Here is a 22,557-nt window from a genome sequence, read left to right on the forward strand (position 1 = left end):
CCAGTGTTGACCTTGGTGCGTTGGCATGTCGGTGCTATCACCTCAGCCTGAAGGTGGACGGACTCCTCCATTGTGTCTTGCAACGTGAGGAGTACAGCGGACATCCCTTCCCGAGCTTGCCTTTGCATGTTGCCCTGCAACATGACCAAGTCCAGAGGCTCGACATCTGACTTGGACTCAGCAATTTCTGGCCTCCAGCAGTCCTCTGAGTGCCGGGGACCTGGGAAGTCCCTGCCTCCGCCTGCTGTGGATCAGACAGTGCGATGCGCTCACCAGATTGTGATCCCGAGGCTATTCAAAAGCTAGGTCCCACCGAGGTGTGTGTCTCTGCGCTGGTGGAGGGTGTGGGTGAGCGCTGTGACGGGACTTCAGGAAGGGTGCCTTCAGATTCCTCGTCAGAGGTTTCTTTGAGCTTGATGGGAGCCCATGGGCCGTGGACTCCTTCAGTCGTTTCCCAGATGTGCCTGCGAATGCAAGGGGAGATAATTAGTGCCTGGCAGTGGCCTGTGAAACTGGACAGATCACACACAGCATGGATGTCTGATGGATGTTGCATTGCTGGATCCTCACTTGGTAGAGCAGCACCGAGCTCACTGTCAGCACAGGAATGGTCCAGATCCTCACTGACCAGCTGGATGGCTCTGTTTTCAAAGTCCGTGAGGTCTTCGATTTCAGGCATTCCACCACTGGGTCTGCGACCTCTCCCTGTTGTTGTGTGTCAGCTTGTCCCTCATGAATAGAGATGGAGAGGGAGTGTAAGCAGGATGCCTGCTCGGCCAGATGATAAAATACCTGGCATGTGTGGGTGGTGAGTGGTCCCATGGACGGGATGAGGACAATGAAGGTGAGAGTGAGAGAGTGAATGAGTGATGTCCCCTGAACTGGCAGCGAGTGAGATCTTTGTGGATGTGTGATGGGTTTGTGAGTGTGTGAGTTGAGACTGTGAAAACAGTGACTTACCCTGGCGGAACGGAGGAGATCATTCATCCTCTTGTGGCACTGGGTCCTCTTTTGAAGGGCGCTGGCACTGACCGCAGCTGCCACTGCCTCCCAAGCCTGGTTGGATACGCCGCTGCCCATCCTGCGGCCAGAACGGGGGTAGAGGACATTGCCTCAGGCCTCCAAGGCGTCCAAAGGGCGTTCCAATGATGCGTCGCTAAACCTGGAGGCTGCAGTCTTCTTACCTTTCCTGGGACACCTTCCCTGGCCTGGAGGCACTGAGATGTGAGCGTGCGGCTGGACTTTAAATATGGCGCCTGGCATGATGGAGCGGTGAGGTGATAGCGGGCAGGCGAACGAGAGCCCGCCTACCATGGAAACGGCATGGTTCCCGGGAATGCATAAATAACGTGCTGGGTTTGGGACGATACGGCGTGAAAACCCACCATCGCAGCCAGTGAGTAAAATGTCGTTTTATCTGCCCGCTACCGCACTTAGTGCAAACCTGGGACAATTCCGCCTAAAGTATTAACAAAAAAGCTCGAGCTATAATAGAACGTTGTCAACCTTTCAGTTTGCCATTAATTGTGGAGCTGCTGTCTGTTGCTAGTACATTCAGTTCTAATAATGATAGCCTAGAAATTATTGTTTGCAGTATTAGCATATGAATGCTGAACACATTATTAGATTCCTCTGTCTGATATGTTAATGAAGTATTAATCATATATTTCAAAAAGGCTGCTGCTAAACCAGCAAAAGAATATCATATTAATGGGTTAGGCACTTGCACATTAATATTGCATAAAGTCAATTATCAGTGCTATGTTTTGAAACGTAGGAGGTGTATAAGTACAAGATGACAGGCTTCCTCAAGGATAGATTATGCTTTGTCCCACCCCTCTGTTTCTCCCAGTTATTCCACCTTTGCTGCACAGACCATACGGACATACGAACAAGGAGCAGGAATAGGCCATTTGGCCCCTCGAGCCTGCTCTGCCATTCAATAAGATCATGGCTGATCTGACTGTAACCTCAAATCTGCGTCCTGCCTACTCTCAATAACTTATCACCCCATTGTTTACCAAGAATCTATCCACCCCTGTCTTAAAAATATTCAAGACTCTGCTCCCACCACCTTTTCAGGAAGGGAGTTCCAAAGGCTCACGGCTCTCTGGGAGAAAACATTTCGCCTCATCTCCCTTTTAAATGGGCGACCCCTTATTTTTAAAGAGTAACCCCTAGTTCTAGATTTTTCCACAAGGGGAAACACCCTCCCCACATCCACACTGTCAAGACCCCTCAGGACCTTATATGTTTCAATCAGGTTGCCTCTTACTCTCCTAAACAACAGCAATTACAAGCCTAGCCTCTCCAACCTTTCCTCATAAGACAAGCCACCCATTCCAGGTATTAGTCTGATAAACCTTCTCTGAACTGCTTCCAAAGCATTTACAACCTTCCCTAAATGAGGTGACCAATACTGTACGCAGTACTCCAGATTTGGTCTCACCAGCACTCTGTATAACTGAAGCATAATCTCCCTACTTTTGTAGTCAAATCCCCTCGTAATGAATGATAACATTCTATTTGCCTTCCTAATCACCTGCTGTACCTGCATACTAGCCTTTTGCGATTCATGCACTAAGACACCCAGATCCCTCTGCATCTGAGAGCTCTGAAATCTCTCACCATTTAGATAATATGCCTCTCTTTTATTCTTCCTGTCAGAATGGACAATTTCACATTTTCCCATGTTAAACTCCATTTGCCAAATCTTTGCCCACTCACTTAACCTATCTATATCTTCTTGTAGCCTCCTTATGTCCTCTTCACTAATTACTTTCCTACCTATCTTTGTGTCATCAGTAAATATGGCAACCATCCCATCCATCCCTTCATCCAAGTCATTTATATAAATTGTGAACAGTTGAGGTCCTAGCACTGATCCCTGTGGCACACCGCTCATTATACCCTGCCAACCAGAAAAAGACCCATTTATGCCTACCCTCTGCTTCCTGTTAGCCAGCCAATCTTCTATCCATGCCAATATGCTGCCCCCTATACCATAGCTTTTATTTTATGCAATAACCTTTGATGTGGCACTTTATCAAATGTCTTCTGGAAATCTAAGTACAGTACGTCCACTGGTTTCCCTTTATCCACAGCACGTTACTTCCTCAAAGAACTCCAATAAATTGGTTAAACAGATTTCCCTTTCACAAAACCATGTTGCCTCTGCCTGATGACCTTGAACTTATCCAAGTGTCCTGCTATAGCTTCTTTATTAATAGCTTCTAACATTTTCCCTATGACAGATGTTAAGTTAACTGTCCTGTAGTTTCCCACCTTCTGTCTCCCTTGCTTTTTGAATAATAGAGTTACATTTGCTATGTTCCAATCTAATGGAGCCTTCTCTGAATCTAGGGAGTTTCAGAAAATTAAAACCAATGCATCAACTATCTCACTAGCCACTTCTTTTAAGATCCTAGGATGAAGTCCATCAGGACCCGGGCACTTGTCAGCCCACAGGTCCAACAACTTACTCAGTACCATTTCTCTGGTTATTGTAATTTTCCTGAGTTCCTCCCTCCCTTCCATTTCCTGATTTATCATTGCTTCTGGGGTGTTACTTGTATACTCTATTTTGACATGTATTTATTTTCATCAGTTGAAACTGCCTGTGTCTGTCCCAATTCCTGGGTCACTGATTTCAACCCTTCCCTTTCTACCCATCAGCCTCCACATTTGCCAAATGCTCTTCCACAATTTCTACCGCCTACAAAGTGAGGCCACTATGAAGCAGATCTTCTTCTCTCCTCCCCTCTCTGCTTTTCAGGAGCATAGCACCTTCCATGAAGCATTGGTCCATTATTCTATCGTGTCACCTCTTCTTCCCAGGCAGCTATATGAATGCAACACCTGTCCATTTACCTCCTCCCACACCATTATCTAGGGTCTCAACACATTCATTCCATATGAGACAGCAATTTACTGAATTATGCAGTGGGGCAAATCATTTCATCATTTTCCTAATGGCCAACAGCAGCTATGTGAGAAGATCAGAAGACCCTTGTGGGCACTGACAATCCTATTCTATATGCAGCATAATTATCAAACATGCCACACAAGTTTTGAATTAGCACTTCGTATGCCTGGAATAATTGGGAGATAGCTTATAGTACAACAGTACAGCTTTTCAGGAAAAATATTATCATCTCCTATGTGTCCCATGCCTTCACCCTACAAAGTGGCCTCAGTATGAAGTTGAGTAACTGGATGTCAAACTTGTGACAGATCAAATAAGCTGAAGCTGCCAATGAGAAATTAGCTGTGCAACCAACAATACAAAGAAGACTGGTGCACCAAGCACTAATTCAAGATGTTTTATTCTTCAGTTGTTTCATTCAGTTAATCTACGTATTGGCCATTCCCCACCAGCTCAACTGTGTAAGTGCCTCCAAATAGCAGTTCAGAACTAATTCACGTTTCTTTCATTTAATGGGTGATACACTGTGTAGATGTTGTAACCCACATTGCATCACACACACTGAAAACAGTAAAATGATGCATTAAAAAAAATCTTCACAATCTTAAATCTCCCTCAATAGCACAGAAACAGAAATTTCCAGATTATCACGATGATGCTTTCCCTTTTAAAGCAATAATATTCTTCCAGGCTATCTTCTTCTCTACGTATAATTATCAGTAGAAATTTCTCATCGCAACATATGTGTGACAACGCTGTAATTTACATGAGAGAAAAATTTCTACATCTAGTTACCAATTTAGTTGGAGCTTTTCCCAATCTATGCTCAATCTTACCTTCTGGTGGTTCCAAACCCTTTGGCCCCAAAGGCAGAAATCCTTCCGAAGCCCATTCGATCATCTGCTTGGTTTGGGCTTCCACGCCTTTGGCTGTGTCTAACTCATCATTCCCAGAATGTGTTGGAAAGAGCTTTCCTGCTCTGTTGCTTGCCACCTGGTTTAAATTGGTAAATTGAAGATTCGGGGTGATCTTTTGGTAATTTGAAACCTGAAGCTGCAGCTTACATCTCTGAGCCGTACAAGACCCAGACAACAACACACATAAGGTTGCAACTGTATGAGTCAATTTGTATAAGGTCAGCATAAAGCGCCATTTAAAATTATTCGTATAAAAGTTTCCTTCACAATACGTTTTATTTTCAAATGATGGACACATTATTAGCCTACTCATTATTGTAAGTGACAACAGATGTAATAATGGCCAAGACCTAAATGCAGGATTAGTTTTCTTAGTTACAGTTTGTGGTGTACATGATAGAATTCAGGTTCAGGTCCAGGCCTATGATTCCTATATCATGAGTTGTCCACATCACAGGGGAAGGAAGCTATGAAAGACTAATATAAAAGGTAAGTCAACCTCTACTATTTTTGTGTGCCCCTGAGAGTAGATGATTAATTACCTTAGGTCATTCGTCAAGTTTACAGAGACAAACATTCAACTGTCCATTCCCTTCTTTTTTAGAACATGGGCACTTTACTATAATTTTTTTTTACTGAAACAATATCTTTGTTAGGATTGGAATGAAATTATAAACTTTCGGTTGAAACTCAGAATTTATCAATATAACAGAGAATTCAAACTGTGTGTGGTTGAGATTGGGCTATGTATACATGCACAGTGATATAAATGTCTATTATTACATTATTAACATATAATCCTCTCAATGTTTTCCGGAGAATATTGTCTTTCTCTTTGTGCTCTTCGAGGAAGAATATTGAGGGCCTTTCTGAAATCCGATCTTGAGCACTGCCATGCATCTTGTGAGTATGGTAGTTTTTTTTGGAATTTTCAATCATCCAATACAGTCCTATCCACATCTGTACATTGCCATGGTCTAATCCATCTTGACTAACATTGCCTTGTGCATTAGTTGAGCTATCATGAATGCCGATCCTTAGATTTAATAAAACATTACATTTTATACACAATTGAAACAAAATATATCTAACGTTACAGTCCAAATGTGCAATTGCCTTCCAGTATTTTACAGCAGTGCTTCCCCTTGGTAACAATACACTGGGAGGGATTTTATGCCACCCCATTCCTGTCATCATATTTGAAGGCAGCTGGGTGGAGTAGTGGGGCTAGCCCACTGCCTTCCCACCCCTCTCAGAGCTGACCCGCATAATATGGTGGACGGGTGTCAGTGTCTGCATGTCTGCGAAGGAGTCTTCTTGACTTTGCTCCATTTAAATCACTGACAGAAAATTGAGTGTTACCCCTCACTCACATACACTCTGACTCACCCTTCTTTGCTGACACCTGCTGCAGCCAGGCATTTCAGTCTGTCTGGACAGAGGCTGAAGAAAATCTCCCATTATGAAATACGTGTTCTAGAACTAACTTATTGCTTCCTCCAAGTGTTCTGTCAGTGGCGAGAGTAAATAAGGTAGCAGGCTTCTTGATCTCTTGGGTTTGAGGTGGCCTGTGTCTCTTTGTCTTGGTTCAGGGGATGGCAAAGAACTTTTTTGGCAAAGTCCACTGCTGCAGTGGCCGGCTGGTCCTGCCCACTTTTCAGCAAATCCATTATCATTTAAATATGGTGGCTGGAGATGGCACCTTCATCAATGCCAACTCAAGCTATTGCCCTGTTGCTAGGCACTCCAGCAGCCTTTTTAGTGCCTTTTGGAAGAGTAGACATCTGGTCAACAATGGGTGTAGTGCAAATCTATGTGTGATTGGACTCTCCGTCTGATTCTCCAGTGTGTTGGAGTTTGAGAAGAGTGTTTTGTGGTGTTTGAAGCCCAAAACCATCATCCCAGCAGTCTGAGCGTTCACCAGTGCTCACTCCTGTGAGAAAATTTCCATCATGAAAAGTTTGTTGGTAACTGGTCTAAGAGCTTGTACTTCATGCAGCATTATAGTGTACTTAAGTCGTCAGGCGTAAATCACAGAATGGTTACAGCACATGAGGCGGCCATTTGGCCCATTTGTGTCTTGGTTCTCTGCAAGGCCAACTCACCTTGTCATATTCCCCTGCTTTTTCCCTGTAGCCATGCAAACTTTTTCTCTTCAGATAATGATCCAATTGTCTTTTGAAAGCTATGATTGAATCTGCCTCTACCAAACCCTCAGGCAATGCATTTAGAACCTGACCTCTCGCTGCATAAAAAAGCTTTTCTTCATGTCCGCCGTTGCTTCTTTTGCCAATCACCTTAAATCGGTGTCCTCTGTTACTCGATTCTTCTGATAATGTCAACAGTTTCTCACTACCTATTTTGTCCAGACCCCTCATGAGTTTGAACACCTCTATCAGGAACGCCTCTGAAGAAGAGTCATACAGGCTCGAAACGTTAACTTTGTTTCTCTCGCCACGGATGCTGTCAGACCTGCTGAGTTTTTCCAGCATTTCTGTTTTTGTTTCAGGTTTCCAGCATCCGCAGTATTTTGCTTTTACCTCTATCAAATCTGCGGCCAACCTTCTGCTCTCGAAGGAGAACAGTCCCAGCTTCTCCAATTGATCCATGTAACTGAAGTTCCTCATCCCATTCGCTGGAACCATTCTCGTGAGTCATTTCTGCACCCTCTTGGCATCCTTCCTGAAGTGTGGTGCCCAAAATGTGGTGTCTTATGAGGAAAAGTGGGACAGACTTGTATCTGCTGGAGTATAGAACAGTAAAAGGCGACTTGATTGAAACATACAAGGTCTTGAGTGGGCTTGACAGTGTGGAGGTGGAGAGGGTGTTTCCTCTTGTGGAAAAATCTAGAACCAGGGGTCACTGTTTAAAAATAAGGGGTCGGCCATTTAAAACAGAGACGAAGCGAGATGTTTTCACTCAGAGGGTCGTGAGTCTTTGGAATTCTCTTCCTGAAAAGGTGGTGGAAGCAGAGCCTTTGAATATTTTTAAGGCAGAGCTAGATAGATTCTTGGTAAGCAAGAGGGTGATGGGCTATCTGGGGTAGATGGGATGCAGATTTCAGGTCACTATCAGATCAGTCATGATCTTATTAAATGACAGAGTAGGCTCGAGGGGCTGAATGGCCTACTCCTGCTCCTTGCTCTTAGGTAATATGTTCAATACTGCAGATGAGGCCGAACCAGTGTTTTGTACAGGTTTATCATAACTTCCTTGCTTTGGCACTCTGTTCCCCTATTTATACATCCCAGGATCCCATATGTTTCAATAACCGCTCTCTCAACCTGCCCTGTCACCTTCAATGATTCGTGCACATATACCCCCAGGTCCATCTGCTCCTAGACCCTTTTTAGAATTATACCCTTTACTTTGTATTACCTCACTTCATAAGTTCTACCAAATGAATCACTTCACATCTCTCTGCATCAAATTTCACCTGCCCACTTGTCTGTCCATTCCATCAGCACAGATGGTACTCTTCCAGATTCACAACCAAATTTATTTTTAATACTGTGCCAAACGTTACTGATGGGATCCTTCTTTTGAATGCAGAGCTCATGAGGATCAAATCTCAGCTGAACAGCTTAGGACGGAAAGGAGCTGGTCTTCTAACCACCAGAATCCAACCCCTTCACAGCTGTCATGTGCTTCTGTTCACTCATGCTCTGAGATTTGTCTACTGCGCCCTTCTGCCCCATTCCTTCTGCTTTATCGTAGGTGCTCTTATTTAGGACTTAAAAGCATGTAACATTTTCTGCTTCCTGCACTCCATTAAGCTCCATGTTGCAGGCCTATTCCAATTTGCTGTGAATAAATTGCTGATTCTAGAAAATATAGCAGGATGGGCCATTCTTGAGAGCACTGGTCTTGTTGCTTCAGTGCTTGAAATGCCATAGCTAAGTTTCATAATGTTTCAGGTAAACATCAAAGTGGACAAGGATTATTTTTATTGAGAGCAACCCAATCAAAATAGACTCACAGAAGCTGGTGACATATATTAATAATGAACAAATGTTTAAAGAACAGATAAATGAATGGGTTTCATACCTGTAAGACTTCAAAAATTGCTTTCCTATACATAGGCTGTTTGCTATAGGTTGGCTGGTGAAAGGCAGTAGAAAAAGAACTCAAAGGCATCAGCTTTTCTACACAGACCTGTCAAACCAGAGAAGACTGAACTCAGTGGTAATCACAATCATTGAAAGAAGTACTTATGACCTTTCATTCACATACCTGAAGCCCAATGTATCTGAGACAGAGGGAAAGTAGAAAAAAAACAAAAGAAAGAAATAGGAAAGACATATTTATCTAGGATTTTTTATCAAGTCTCTGAGAAACACCTCAAAGCACTTCACATATTGTGAATTGCTCTTAAATACGCAGACTGTTGCTCTCTAAGCAAATGCAACAGCCAATTAAAATCCTACATAGAGCAATGAGGTGAATGGCCAGTTGTTCTGTTTTAAGTGTTGACGGCTAATGGAGGAATGTTATCAAGAAGCATTGGGGAAATCAGTCTCACGCAGCAGGAACAGAGGCATTTGATGCACTTTGTTCACAGCCCTCAAGAAGCAAAGCATTTAAGATAGCTTATTCCCACACTTCAAAAGCAGAAGGATCTGCGATGTTTCACTTGCAGAACTTGAACAGAGGAGCACCTGAATTATTTAGTTCAGAAATCAAAAACAAGAGAACTTAAAGCAGTGTTCCATTTCATGCTCAGATGTTTTTCTGTTTACTTTCCCTAAATATCTTGGGTGGCCTGAATATTTTTGTAAACATGTGTTAGAGCTCAACTTGAAAGGTATGAAACAGAACAATAAGTCTCAGATTCTCTTGCATCCAAAAGTCTGGACAACTTTGTGTTCTCTTATGGGGTTGCAGCACAAATGGATTCATCCAAAAAATTACAAGTGTAACTTATTGTTTCGTTTCTTTTCTCTAGCTTTATCACTCCTTTTCCCATCAGCTGTGTTCCTTTAATTTTATTCTGTCCCCTTTCTCCAAATTTCGGTTTCCCTTTATTTATCTACTGTTTTCCCTCCATTTATTCCTTACTTTACTCCTTCTATTACCCCCTGTATCTCCCTTTGCATGGTTTTCTTATTTCTCTGTCTTTTTCTCCAGTTTCTATTTTATCTTCTGTTTGTCTGGCTCTCCCTTCAGTTTCTTGAACTCACAATGCAGTTGACCACTATATTTCATTGATTCCATGCTCTCCTGTGACTAACCAAGAGAAAGTTGGGGCAGATACTAAGATTCTAGATTTGTAACCACAGGCCCCTGCATGTCCCTTAAGATTTTTTCTTACGGAAGAGCGAAATCCCAAGCATTTCTTTGGTCTTCTTGCACCATGTATTATCTGTGGCAAAATAGACAAGCAGGTGACTGGTTCCCATTTCGCTGACCATTCTGCTCCGAGCTGATTTTGAAAAGGTTCACGTGAAGGGACTGCTGTCTCACTCATTTTTCCTCCCTCGAGACCAGCCCAGGTTCTCAGCCCAGTATTAGCCCACATTAAAATTGCTGAGATTGAGAACTCAGTAGAGTTGGTGGCTTGGACTCATAGTCCCATTTTGTCATTCTGTAGCACCGCATGCTATTATTTCAATGTGCTATGCTACAATGCTGCTTCATTCTATGAGGCAGCTGCTTCTAGGTAATATGATGTAACGTTGGACTTTTTTCAATCATCGGAAAGAATCACAGAATCACAGTGCAGAAGAGGCCCTTCGGCCCATCGAGTCTGCACCAACACGTGAGAAACACGTGACCTACCTACCTAATCCCATTTACCAGCACTTGGCCCAAAGCCACCCAAATTTGAGAGATGCTATGCTAGCTTCCTACAAAGGCATTATCAAATGGACTGAAGAAAAACAATAATAATGTAATGATTTATTTTTAAATTATAGTATTTGAAAGTAAACACGCATTGAAGGGATAAAAGAGGATTTTGTATAAAGAGCCTAGATTACATGAGATCAACTATTTCTATTCTCCCTGTCTCAGTAAGAAAGTATATGCAAATTTTTTTTGAAAGCCAAGATATTAGACTTACAACAGAAAATTTTCCATCTCCAAACCACATCACCCATCGTGTTCCTTCAGCTGCCCGGCTTCGGCCAGTCATCCACCAGGATACAATACGACCAGGCCACCAGGAGAATCCCCTTAATTTCCCCCAGACCAGCTCACCAATGCCAAATCCACGCCCATCCTGGAAATTCAGATGGCAAATGTTAATGAAGGAATTTGACATTTCATCGCAAAAATATGAGAGGTCCGAGGATTGTGGCCGGCAATCAGACAGCCTTGCTGACCATTACTTCACTATGAAAGAACATCACAACAGTTCATTATTTTGGAAGTTTTTGTACTCACCCATTAGTTTTAATAAACAGAAAACATCCGAGGCTGACTGAAGCTCATGCCTGGCAAGTGAAAAAGTCCTGCGCTACAGACACAAATTTGTACTCCTTGTGCACTAATCCCCATAATCTTCTGGTTCCAACCGGGTGCCAATGCAACTTTTTTGCTTTTAAATATTATAGGATCTTAGAAATTAAAGCACAGGTGATGAGGTCATTTGTGCATCACACCTGTGCGAAAGATAGGTAAGCTTTGGGCACTATAACACTGGTAGCTGACTGAATTGCTTTGAGGTGCTGGGCCCTGGCAGTGATGTGCCCACACTGGCGGAGCATCTGCCCTATTGAAATGCCCTGAACCCACAACAGCAAAACAACTTGTATTTTATAAAGCACCTTTATCCATAAGGTGCTCCACAGGAGCATTAGCAAACAAAATTTGACACAGAACCACACAAGGAAATATTGAGGCAGATGATCAAAAGCTTGGTCAAAGGGGCAAGTTTCAAAGAGGAGCATCTTGAAGGGGAAACAGTGAGGTAGAGATTTTTTGGGGAGTGGGGGAGGGGAGGGGGTGCGGGTTGGGGGGGCGGGGTGGGGGGCAGGGGAATTCCAGAACTTAGGGCCTAGGCAGCTGAAAGAACGGCCACCCATGGTGGGGATGCTCAAGAGGCTAGAACTGGAAGAACGCAGATATTGTGGAGCATGAAGGGCTAAAGGAGATTACAGAGCTAGGGAGAAGCAAAACCATGGAAGAATTTGAAAACAAGATGGGAATTTTAAACTAAAGCTATTGCTTGACCAGGTGCCTATGTAGGTGAGTGAGCACAGGGGTGATGGTTGCACGAGACTGGGTGTTAGTTACGACATGGGAAGATGGGAAATACCAAAGGCATGGATGAGGGTTTCAGTGGCAGATGAGTGAGGCAGGAGCTGTGTAATGTTATGGGGGTAGAAATAGGCAATCTTAATGTCGGTGCCAACATGTGGTCAGAAGCTCCTCTCTGGGTCAATCATGACACCAAGGTTGTGAACAATCTGCTTCCACCACAGATATCAGCCAGGAAGACTGAGGAGTACAGAAACATTCAGGCTGTGTCAGGTGGAACATATTACACTTGAGTAGTGCCAAAACCCAGGGGGAGAGAGGTGTGCGAGGGGGATGAAAATTATCCTACTAATACAGCCTCTATAAAGCTTTAAAATTAATTTGAAATATTTGTCAGGCCTTGCTAAAACTGGAGTGGATGTGTGGCAGGTGAAGAGGAGGTATAGAATATTGAGCAGAAATGAAGTGAAAGGAAATCCATTGTGTAAAGGGAGGAGATGGGAAAATAGATTAAGTGTGTCAAAGAGAAATTTCTTGAGCAGTATATTTCTGGCCCAATGAGAGAGTATCTGGTTCTGGGGAATGAGGTGGGCCAACTGGATCAAGTGTCAGTAAAGAAACATTTAGGGAACAGTGATCAGTGTATCATAAGGTTTAGATTTGTTATGGAAAAGGAGGAGTAAAAGTATTTAATTTGAAGAGGGTTAATTTCAGTGGGTTGAGAAAGGCTCTGTCCCGTTTAAACTGGAATCAAAGACCGGCAAGCAAAATTGTAATTGAACAGTGGGCTGCCTCTAAAGAGGAGATGGTTCAATACATTCGAGGCACATCCTCATGAGGGAGAAAGGTAGGGCGACTAAAACCTGAGCTCCCTGGATGACAAAAGAGATGAAGAATAAGATGAAGCAGAAAGTGGGGTAAGACAGCCCTGTCAGGTTCTTAATAGAAGCGAGAACCAGACTGAATATGGAAAGCTCAGAGGGGAAGTGAAAAAAGGAATTAAATGGGGCAAAGGGAACAGACTGGCAACTAACAAAAAAGGGAATCCAAAAGTCTCCTTCAGACATTTAAACAGTAAAAGGGTAGTGGGGCCTATCAGGTGTCAAAAAGGAGACCTACATGGAAAGTAGAAGCATAAAGTATGCTTGAGGTGCTAAATGAGCACTTTGCATCTCTCTTTATCAAGAAAGAGGGTACCCATAATGAGGTAAACATCGTTAAGATATTGGATGTGCTAAAAATTGACAAAGCAGCGATATTAGGAAGTCTAACTATACTTAAAGCTGATAAATCCCCAGCATCGGATGGGATACATCTGAGGGAAATAAAGGTGCAAATTGAGGAGGTAGTAGCCATAATCTTCCAATCCACCTTAGATACAGAGGTTGGTTCTAGGGGACAGGAGAATTGTAAATGTTACATTCTTGTTCAAAAAATGGTGCGAGGATAAAACGAGCAACTACAGGCCAGTCAGTTTAACCTCAGTGGTGGGAAAGCTTTTATAAATGATAATGTGGCACAAAATTAACAGTTATTTTGGACAAGTGTGAATTAATTAAGGAAAGCGAGCATGGATTTCTGAAAGGCGAATCATGATTAACTAATTTGACTGAGTTTTTTGATGCGGTAACAGAGAGGGCTGATAAGGGTAATGTGATTGATGTGATGTAAATAGGCTTCCAAAGGGTGTTCGATAAAGTCACATAATAGGCTTGTCAGTAATGCTGAAGCCCTTAGAATAAAATGGGAAGTGGCAGTATGGATACAAAGTTGGCTGAGTGACAGGAAACAGACTCTAGTGGTAAATAATGTATAGGGTAAATTTCAAAATTTGCCCGTGATACTAAACATGGAAGTTTGGTAAACTGTGAGGAGGATTGTGATGGACTTCAAGAGGACATAGGCAGACTTGGTGGAATGGCCTGATACATGATATTTTGGTAGAAAAGAATGAAGGGAAGCAATAAAAACCTAAGAGTACAATTCTAAAGGAGATTCAGGAACAGACAGATTAGGAGGTATCTGTGCACAAGTCATTGAAGGTGGCAGGGTAGGTTGAGAAAACCTTTAAAAAGGCATTTGGGATCCTGAGATTTATAACTAGACGAATAGAGTACAAAAGCAAGGAAGTTATGATAAACACTCATAAGACATCATTAGACCCCAAGTGAAGTATTGTGACCAGTTCTGGGTACAATATTTTAGGAAGGATTTGAAGGCTTTAGAGAGAGTGCACAAAAGATTTACAAGAAGGGATTCAGGGATGAGAGACTTTAGTTACATGGATTCGATTAGAGAAACCAGGTTGTTCCCCTTAAAATGACGGTTGGGGGGAGATTTGATCGAGGTGTTCAAAACCTTGAGGAGTCTAGAAAGGCCAGATAGGGTGAAGTTGTTCCCACTGGTATATGAGTTGAGAACCAGAGGGCACAGGTATAATATGATTGGCAAAAGAATCAAAAAAGACATGTGGGGAAACCTTTTTATGCAGCAAGTGGTTACAATCTGAAATGCAGAACCTGAAAGGGTAGTAGTGGCAGATTCAATCACTGTTTTCCAAAGAAGGACTAGTTTTCTCTTTCATTCGTTCAGAGGATGTGGGTGTCACTGGCTAGGCCAGCATTTACTGCCCATCCCTAAATGCCCTTGAAAAGGTGGTGGTGTGCTGCCTTCTTGAACCCGCTGTGATCCATGTGATATACGTACACCCACGGTGCTGTTTGGAATGGAGTTCCAGGATATTGACCCAACGAACGGTGATATAGTTCCAAGTCAGGATAGTGTGTGACTTGGAGGGGAACTTCCAAGTGGTGGTATTCCAATGCATCTGCACAAAGGAAGGTTGCTGTTGTTGGAGGTTAGTCATCTCAGCTCCAGGGCATCACTGCAGGAGTTCCTTATGGTCGTGTCCTTGGTCCAGCCATCTTCAGCTGCTTCATCAATGACCTTCCTTCCATCATAACATCAGAAGTGGGGATGTTCGCTGATGATTGCATAATGTTCAGCACCATTCGTGACTCCTCAGATACTGAAGCAGTCCACGTTCAAATGCAGCAAGACCTGGACAATATCCAGGCGTGGGCTGACAAGTGTCAAGTAAAATTCGCCAGGCAATGACCATCTCCAGCAAGAGAAAATCTAACCATCGCCCCTTGATATTCAATGGATTTAAAATTTATTCATTCACAGGATATGGGCTTCACGGCTGGGCCAGCATTCATTGCCCATCATTGAATCCTCCACTATCAACAGCCTGGGTGTTACCATTGACCAGAAACTGAACTGGACTAGCCATATAAATACTGTGGTTACGAGAGCAGGTCAGAAGCTAGGAATCATGCAACAAGTAGCTCACCAACCTGACTCCCCAAAGGCTGTCCACCATCTACAAGGCACAAGTCAAGAGTGTGATGGAATGCTCCCCACATGTCTGGATGAGTGCAGTTCCCGAAACACTCAAGAAGCTTGACACCGTCCAGGATAAAGCAGCCCGCTTGATTGGCACCACCTCCAAAAACATTCTCTCCCTCCACCACTGATGCACAGTAACAGCAGCATGTACCATCTACAAGAAGCACTGCAGGAATTCACCAAGGCTCCTTCCAAACCCATGACCACTACCATCTAGAAGGACAAGGGCAGCAGACAGATGGGAACACCATCACCTGTAAGTTCCCCTCCAAGTCACCCTGCTAACTTGGAAATATATCGCCACTGTCGCTGGGTCAGAATCTTGGACTCTCTTCCTAACAGCACTGTGGGTGTACCTACGCCACATGGACTGCAGTAGTTCAAGAAGGCAGCTCACCACCACCATCTCAAGGGCAACTAGGGATGGGCAATAAATGTTGGCCCAGCCAGCGAAGCCCACATCCTGTGAATGAATACATTTTTAAAAACGCTGCCCTTGTCCTTCTAGGTGGTACACGTCGCGGGTTTGGAAGGTGCTGTCAAAGGAGCCTTGGTGAGTTTCTGAAGTGCATCTTGTACATGGTACACACTGCTGCCACTGTGCATCAGTGATAGAGGGAGTGAATGTTGAATGTGGTGGATAGGGTGCCAATCAAACAGGCTGATTTGTCCTGGATGATGTCAAGGTTCTTGTGAGTGGTGGAGCTACATTCATCCAGGCAAGTGCAGAGTATTCCATCACACTCCTGACTTGTGCCTTGTAGATGGTAGACAGGCTTTGGGGAGTCAGGGGGTCAGTAACTCACCACAGAATTCCCGGCCTCTGACCTGCTCTTGTAACCACATGGCTCCTCCAGTTCAGTTTCTGGTCAATGGTAAGCCCCATGTTGATAGTAGGGGATTCAGTGATGGTAATGTCACTGAATGTCAAGGGGGAGATGGTTAGATTCTCTCTTGTTGGAGATGGTCATTGCCTGGCACTTGTGTGGCATGAATGTTATTTGCCGCTTATCAACCCAAGACTGAATATTGTCCAGGTCTTGTTGCAAATGGACAGGGACTGCTTCAGTATCTGAGGTGTGGTGAATGGTGCTGAACATTGTGCAATCATCAGTAAACATCCCCACTTCTGATATTATGATGGAGGGCAGGTCATTAGTGAAACAGCTGAAGATGGGTGGGCCTAGGGCTCCTGCAGTGATGTCCCAGGATTCAGATGATTCACCTTCAACAACCACAACCATCTTCCTTTGTGCCAGGTAGGACTCCAACCAGTGAAGAGTTTTCGCCCTGATTCCCATTGACTCCAGTTTTGATGCCACACTCGGTCAAATGCTGCCTTGACGTAAAGGGCAGTCACTCTCACCTCACCTTGGGAGTTTAGTTCTTTGTCCATGTTTGGACCAAGGCTGTAATGAGGTCAGGAGCTGAGTGGCCCTGGCAGAATCCAAACTGGGCATCAGTGAGCAGGTTATTGCTGAGTAAGTGCCGCTTGATAGCACTGTCGACGACACTTCCTATCACTTTGCAGTTGCAGCGAGCCAAAACATCTCCCAAGCCAAGTTTGGCAGGTATGAGAAGATCTTTGAAGAACATCTTTGAAGAATTCCTCTAATTAAATTAATCGCAGTTCAAAATGTTCTGCAGGTCCCTTTCAATACTGGGCTTCTCTAAACTTTGTAACTGAGTCAGTAAACAGATGAAGCTGTTTGAGATTCAGGTTTTCACTGTAACTGAAACCAGCAAAAAAAAAGCAACTCGATAGGTGCAACCACAACACCAGTTGCATGTGTAGAAGTGCCAGCTGATTTAACTGCATATAGGTGAAACTCTTTCTCAGTATTGTCTGCTATTCTGGAATGTTTACTTGCACAGGAAAATCATGAGTATGTTGTGCAACATATGTAAACATGTATTGTGTACTGCAAGTGGAAGCATTCTAAGTAATAACTGACAAGTCATTACGGGACACTCATTTGGCAGTATAAGGTAATGGGTAGAAGACAAAGTATTAATTTCCATTCATAACTGATCTCATCAAAAATCCGGTCATTTAAACTGGCATCTTACTAAAATTCTAGAGGAACATAATCCCTGGGTAATTCACACAGCTTATACAAAAAATGAGTGTATAAACCCTTTTATGAGAGCATCCATCCCCCTTTTTATTGTGTTCTCTTCCAGGCCAAGTTTCCTGGCTAGGAAGATAGTTTACTCTCCGGCTAACACTAAACGTTGTCTTTGTCTGTCGATTCAGATCAGTGTGAGAAGAATTCAGTGGAGATACCCTTACTTATTTGTTTCTCCCCTATGATGAGATGCTTGACCTCTGGTCAATAACAGCCTCAGTCATAGTGACAGAACAGCCAAGTTTGGCTAACTAGCAGAGTGGGAGATTAAACTTGCATCTCTCCAGTCAGTATCATGCAGTGACATTTTAATGTCAGGAAGGCCTTATAAAGAAGTGCTTCAAACTATTTTCCTATGTGACTTTATTTTAATACCTGAAAATTAATGTGACCCCAGATGCCAGCCAAAACAAAACAGCAATAAAGCAGCACAGTAACTGTCAGTATATAAATGATTAAAGTTCACATATTATGGATCAACATGGAATAATACATCATATAAATATGAAAGCCGTGTTTATAAAGTACTTTGTAAAAATGAGTACATAAAATATTAACTTGTTATTTTCAGCCAAGCTCTCCATATTCTCCAGTGACCGAAGGTTTAGTGAAACCCCCTTCCCACCACCCCAACACACGCAAGGTAACGAGCCCCCTCCCCATAAATGCAGTAATCAGCCCCTCTCTCTCCCCCCACCACAGTAATCAGCCCGTCTCCCCACCCCCACACAGTAATCAGCCCGTCTCCCCACCCCCACACAGTAATCAGCCCGTCTCCCCTCCCCATCCCACACACAGTAATCAGCCCGTCTCCCCACCCCCACACAGTAATCAGCCCGTCTCCCCACCCCCACACACAGTAATCAGCCCCCTCCCCTCCCCCACCCACAGTAATCAGCCCCCTCCCCTCCCCTCCCCCACACACAGTAATCAGCCCGTCTCCCCTCCCCCACACACAGTAATCAGCCCCCTCCCCTCCCCCACACACACACAGTAATCAGCCCCCTCCCCTCCCCACACACACACACAGTAATCAGCCCCCTCCCCTCCCCCACACACAGTAATCAGCCCCCTCCCCTCCCCTCCCCCACACACAGAAATCAGCCCCCTCCCCTCCCCACACACACACACAGTAATCAGCCCCCTCCCCTCCCCCACACACAGTAATCAGCCCGTCTCCCCTCCCCCACACACACAGTAATCAGCCCCCTCCCCTCCCCCACACACAGTAATCAGCCCCCTCCCCTCCCCCACACACAGTAATCAGCCCGTCTCCCCTCCCCCACACACAGTAATCAGCCCCCTCCCCTCCCCACACACACACACAGTAATCAGCCCCCTCCCCTCCCCCACACACAGTAATCAGCCCGTCTCCCCTCCCCCACACACAGTAATCAGCCCCCTCCCCTCCCCCACACACAGTAATCAGCCCCCTCCCCTCCCCCACACACAGTAATCAGCCCCCTCCCCTCCCCCACACACAGTAATCAGCCCCCTCCCCTCCCCTCCCCCACACACACAGTAATCAGCCCCCTCCCCTCCCCCACACACACAGTAATCAGCCCCCTCCCCTCCCCTCCCCCACACACACACAGTAATCAGCCTCCTCCCCTCCCCCACACACAGTAATCAGCCCCCTCCCCTCCCCTCCCCCACACACACAGTAATCAGCCCCCTCCCCTCCCCTCCCCCACACACACAGTAATCAGCCCCCTCCCCTCCCCCACACACAGTAATCAGCCCCCTCCCCTCCCCACACACACAGTAATCAGCCCCCTCCCCTCCCCTCCCCCACACACACAGTAATCAGCCCCTCCCCTCCCCCACACACACAGTAATCAGCCCCCTCCCCTCCCCTCCCCCACACACACAGTAATCAGCCCCCTCCCCTCCCCTCCCCACACACACAGTAATCAGCCCCCTCCCCTCCCCCACACACACAGTAATCAGCCTCCTCCCCGCCCCGCCCCCACACACACAGTAATCAGCCCCCTCCCCTCCCCCACACACACAGTAATCAGCCCCCTCCCCTCCCCTCCCCCACACACACAATAATCAGCCTCCTCCCCTCCCCCACACACACACAGTAATCAGCCCCCTCCCCTCCCCCACACACAGTAATCAGCCCCCTCCCCTCCCCCACACACACACAGTAATCAGCCCCCTCCCCTCCCCCACACACACAGTAATCAGCCCCCTCCCCTCCCCCACACACACAGTAATCAGCCTCCTCCCCTCCCCTCCCCCACACACACAGTAATCAGCCCCCTCCCCTCCCCTCCCCCACACACAGTAATCAGCCCCCTCCCCTCCCCTCCCCCACACACACAGTAATCAGCCTCCTCCCCGCCCCTCCCCCACACACACAGTAATCAGCCCCCTCCCCTCCCCCACACACACAGTAATCAGCCCCCTCCCCTCCCCCACACACACAGTAATCAGCCCCCTCCCCTCCCCTCCCCCACACACACAATAATCAGCCTCCTCCCCTCCCCCACACACACACAGTAATCAGCCCCCTCCCCTCCCCCACACACAGTAATCAGCCCCCTCCCCTCCCCCACACACACACAGTAATCAGCCCCCTCCCCTCCCCCACACACACAGTAATCAGCCCCCTCCCCTCCCCCCACACACACAGTAATCAGCCTCCTCCCCTCCCCTCCCCACACACACAGTAATCAGCCCCCTCCCCTCCCCTCCCCCACACACAGTAATCAGCCCCCTCCCCTCCCCTCCCCCACACACACAGTAATCAGCCCCCTCCCCTCCCCCACACACACAGTAATCAGCCCCCTCCCCTCCCCCACACACACAGTAATCAGCCCCCTCCCCTCCCCCACACACACAGTAATCAGCCCCCTCCCCTCCCCTCCCCCACACACAGTAATCAGCCCCCTCCCCTCCCCCACACACACAGTAATCAGCCCCCTCCCCTCCCCCACACACACAGTAATCAGCCCCCTCCCCTCCCCCACACACACAGTAATCAGCCCCCTCCCCTCCCCCACACACACAGTAATCAGCCCCCTCCCCTCCCCCACACACACAGTAATCAGCCCCCTCCCCTCCCCCACACACACACAGTAATCAGCCCCCTCCCCTCCCCCACACACACAGTAATCAGCCCCCTCCCCTCCCCCACACACACAGTAATCAGCCCCCTCCCCTCCCCTCCCCCACACACAGTAATCAGCCCCCTCCCCTCCCCTCCCCCACACACAGTAATCAGCCCCCTCCCCTCCCCCACACACAGTAATCAGCCCCCTCCCCTCCCCTCCCCCACACACACACAGTAATCAGCCCCCTCCCCTCCCCCACACACAGTAATCAGCCCCCTCCCCTCCCCCACACACACAGTAATCAGCCCCCTCCCCTCCCCCACACACAGTAATCAGCCCCCTCCCCTCCCCCACACACACAGTAATCAGCCCCCTCCCCTCCCCTCCCCCACACACACAGTAATCAGCCCCCTCCCCCCCCTCCCCCACACACAGTAATCAGCCCCCTCCCCTCCCCTCCCCCACACACAGTAATCAGCCCCCTCCCCTCCCCTCCCCCACACACACAGTAATCAGCCCCCTCCCCTCCCCCACACACAGTAATCAGCCCCCTCCCCTCCCCTCCCCCACACACAGTAATCAGCCCCCTCCCCTCCCCTCCCCCACACACACAGTAATCAGCCCCCTCCCCTCCCCCACACACACAGTAATCAGCCCCCTCCCCTCCCCCACACACAGTAATCAGCCCCCTCCCCTCCCCCACACACAGTAATCAGCCCCCTCCCCTCCCCTCCCCCACACACAGTAATCAGCCCCCTCCCCTCCCTCCCCACACACACACACAGTAATCAGCCCCCTCCCCTCCCCTCCCCCACACACAGTAATCAGCCCCCTCCCCTCCCCCACACACACAGTAATCAGCCCCCTCCCCTCCCCTCCCCCACACACAGTAATCAGCCCCCTCCCCTCCCCCACACACACAGTAATCAGCCCCCTCCCCTCCCCTCCCCCCACACACAGTAATCAGCCCCCTCCCCTCCCCCACACACACAGTAATCAGCCCCCTCCCCTCCCCCACACACACAGTAATCAGCCCCTCCCCTCCCCCACACACAGTAATCAGCCCCCTCCCCTCCCCCACACACACAGTAATCAGCCCCCTCCCCTCCCCCCACACACACAGTAATCAGCCCCCTCCCCTCCCCTCCCCACACACACAGTAATCAGCCCCCTCCCCTCCCCCACACACACAGTAATCAGCCCCCTCCCCTCCCCTCCCCCACACACACAGTAATCAGCCCCCTCCCCTCCCCCACACACACAGTAATCAGCCCCCTCCCCTCCCCCCACACACACAGTAATCAGCCCCCTCCCCTCCCCTCCCCCACACACAGTAATCAGCCCCCTCCCCTCCCCACACACACACAGTAATCAGCCCCCTCCCCTCCCCACCACACACACAGTAATCAGCCCCCTCCCCTCCCCTCCCCCACACACAGTAATCAGCCCCCTCCCCTCCCCTCCCCCACACACAGTAATCAGCCCCCTCCCCTCCCCTCCCCCACACACAGTAATCAGCCCCCTCCCCTCCCCTCCCCCACACACACAGTAATCAGCCCCCTCCCCTCCCCCACACACAGTAATCAGCCCCCTCCCCTCCCTCCCCACACACACAGTAATCAGCCCCCTCCCCTCCCCCACACACAGTAATCAGCCCCCTCCCTCCCCCCCACACACAGTAATCAGCCCCTCCCCTCCCCTCCCCCACACACACAGTAATCAGCCCCCTCCCCTCCCCCACACACACAGTAATCAGCCCCCTCCCCTCCCCCACACACACAGTAATCAGCCCCCTCCCCTCCCCCACACACACAGTAATCAGCCCCCTCCCCTCCCCCACACACACAGTAATCAGCCCCCTCCCCTCCCCCACACACACAGTAATCAGCCCCCTCCCCTCCCCTCCCCACACA

General features: G+C 47.3%; 1 protein-coding gene across 6 annotated transcripts in view; it reads right to left on the reverse strand.

The window, feature by feature from the left end:
- dnmt3ab (DNA (cytosine-5-)-methyltransferase 3 alpha b) overlaps window positions 1-22,557 on the reverse strand; it is a 620,530-nt gene that overhangs the window by 185,243 nt on the left and 412,730 nt on the right. For all 6 annotated transcript variants that reach the window (XM_041188736.1, XM_041188735.1, XM_041188734.1 and 3 more), the window contains 3 exons: window positions 10,904-11,062; window positions 8,890-8,997; window positions 4,762-4,918 (listed from right to left, as the gene is read on the reverse strand). In XM_041188736.1, the coding sequence (XP_041044670.1) occupies window positions 4,762-4,918; window positions 8,890-8,997; window positions 10,904-11,062 (424 nt within the window). The remainder of the gene's footprint in view (window positions 1-4,761; window positions 4,919-8,889; window positions 8,998-10,903; window positions 11,063-22,557) is intronic.

The sequence above is a fragment of the Carcharodon carcharias genome, chromosome 5 (genome assembly GCF_017639515.1).
Source record: "Carcharodon carcharias isolate sCarCar2 chromosome 5, sCarCar2.pri, whole genome shotgun sequence".
NCBI lineage: Eukaryota > Metazoa > Chordata > Chondrichthyes > Lamniformes > Lamnidae > Carcharodon > Carcharodon carcharias.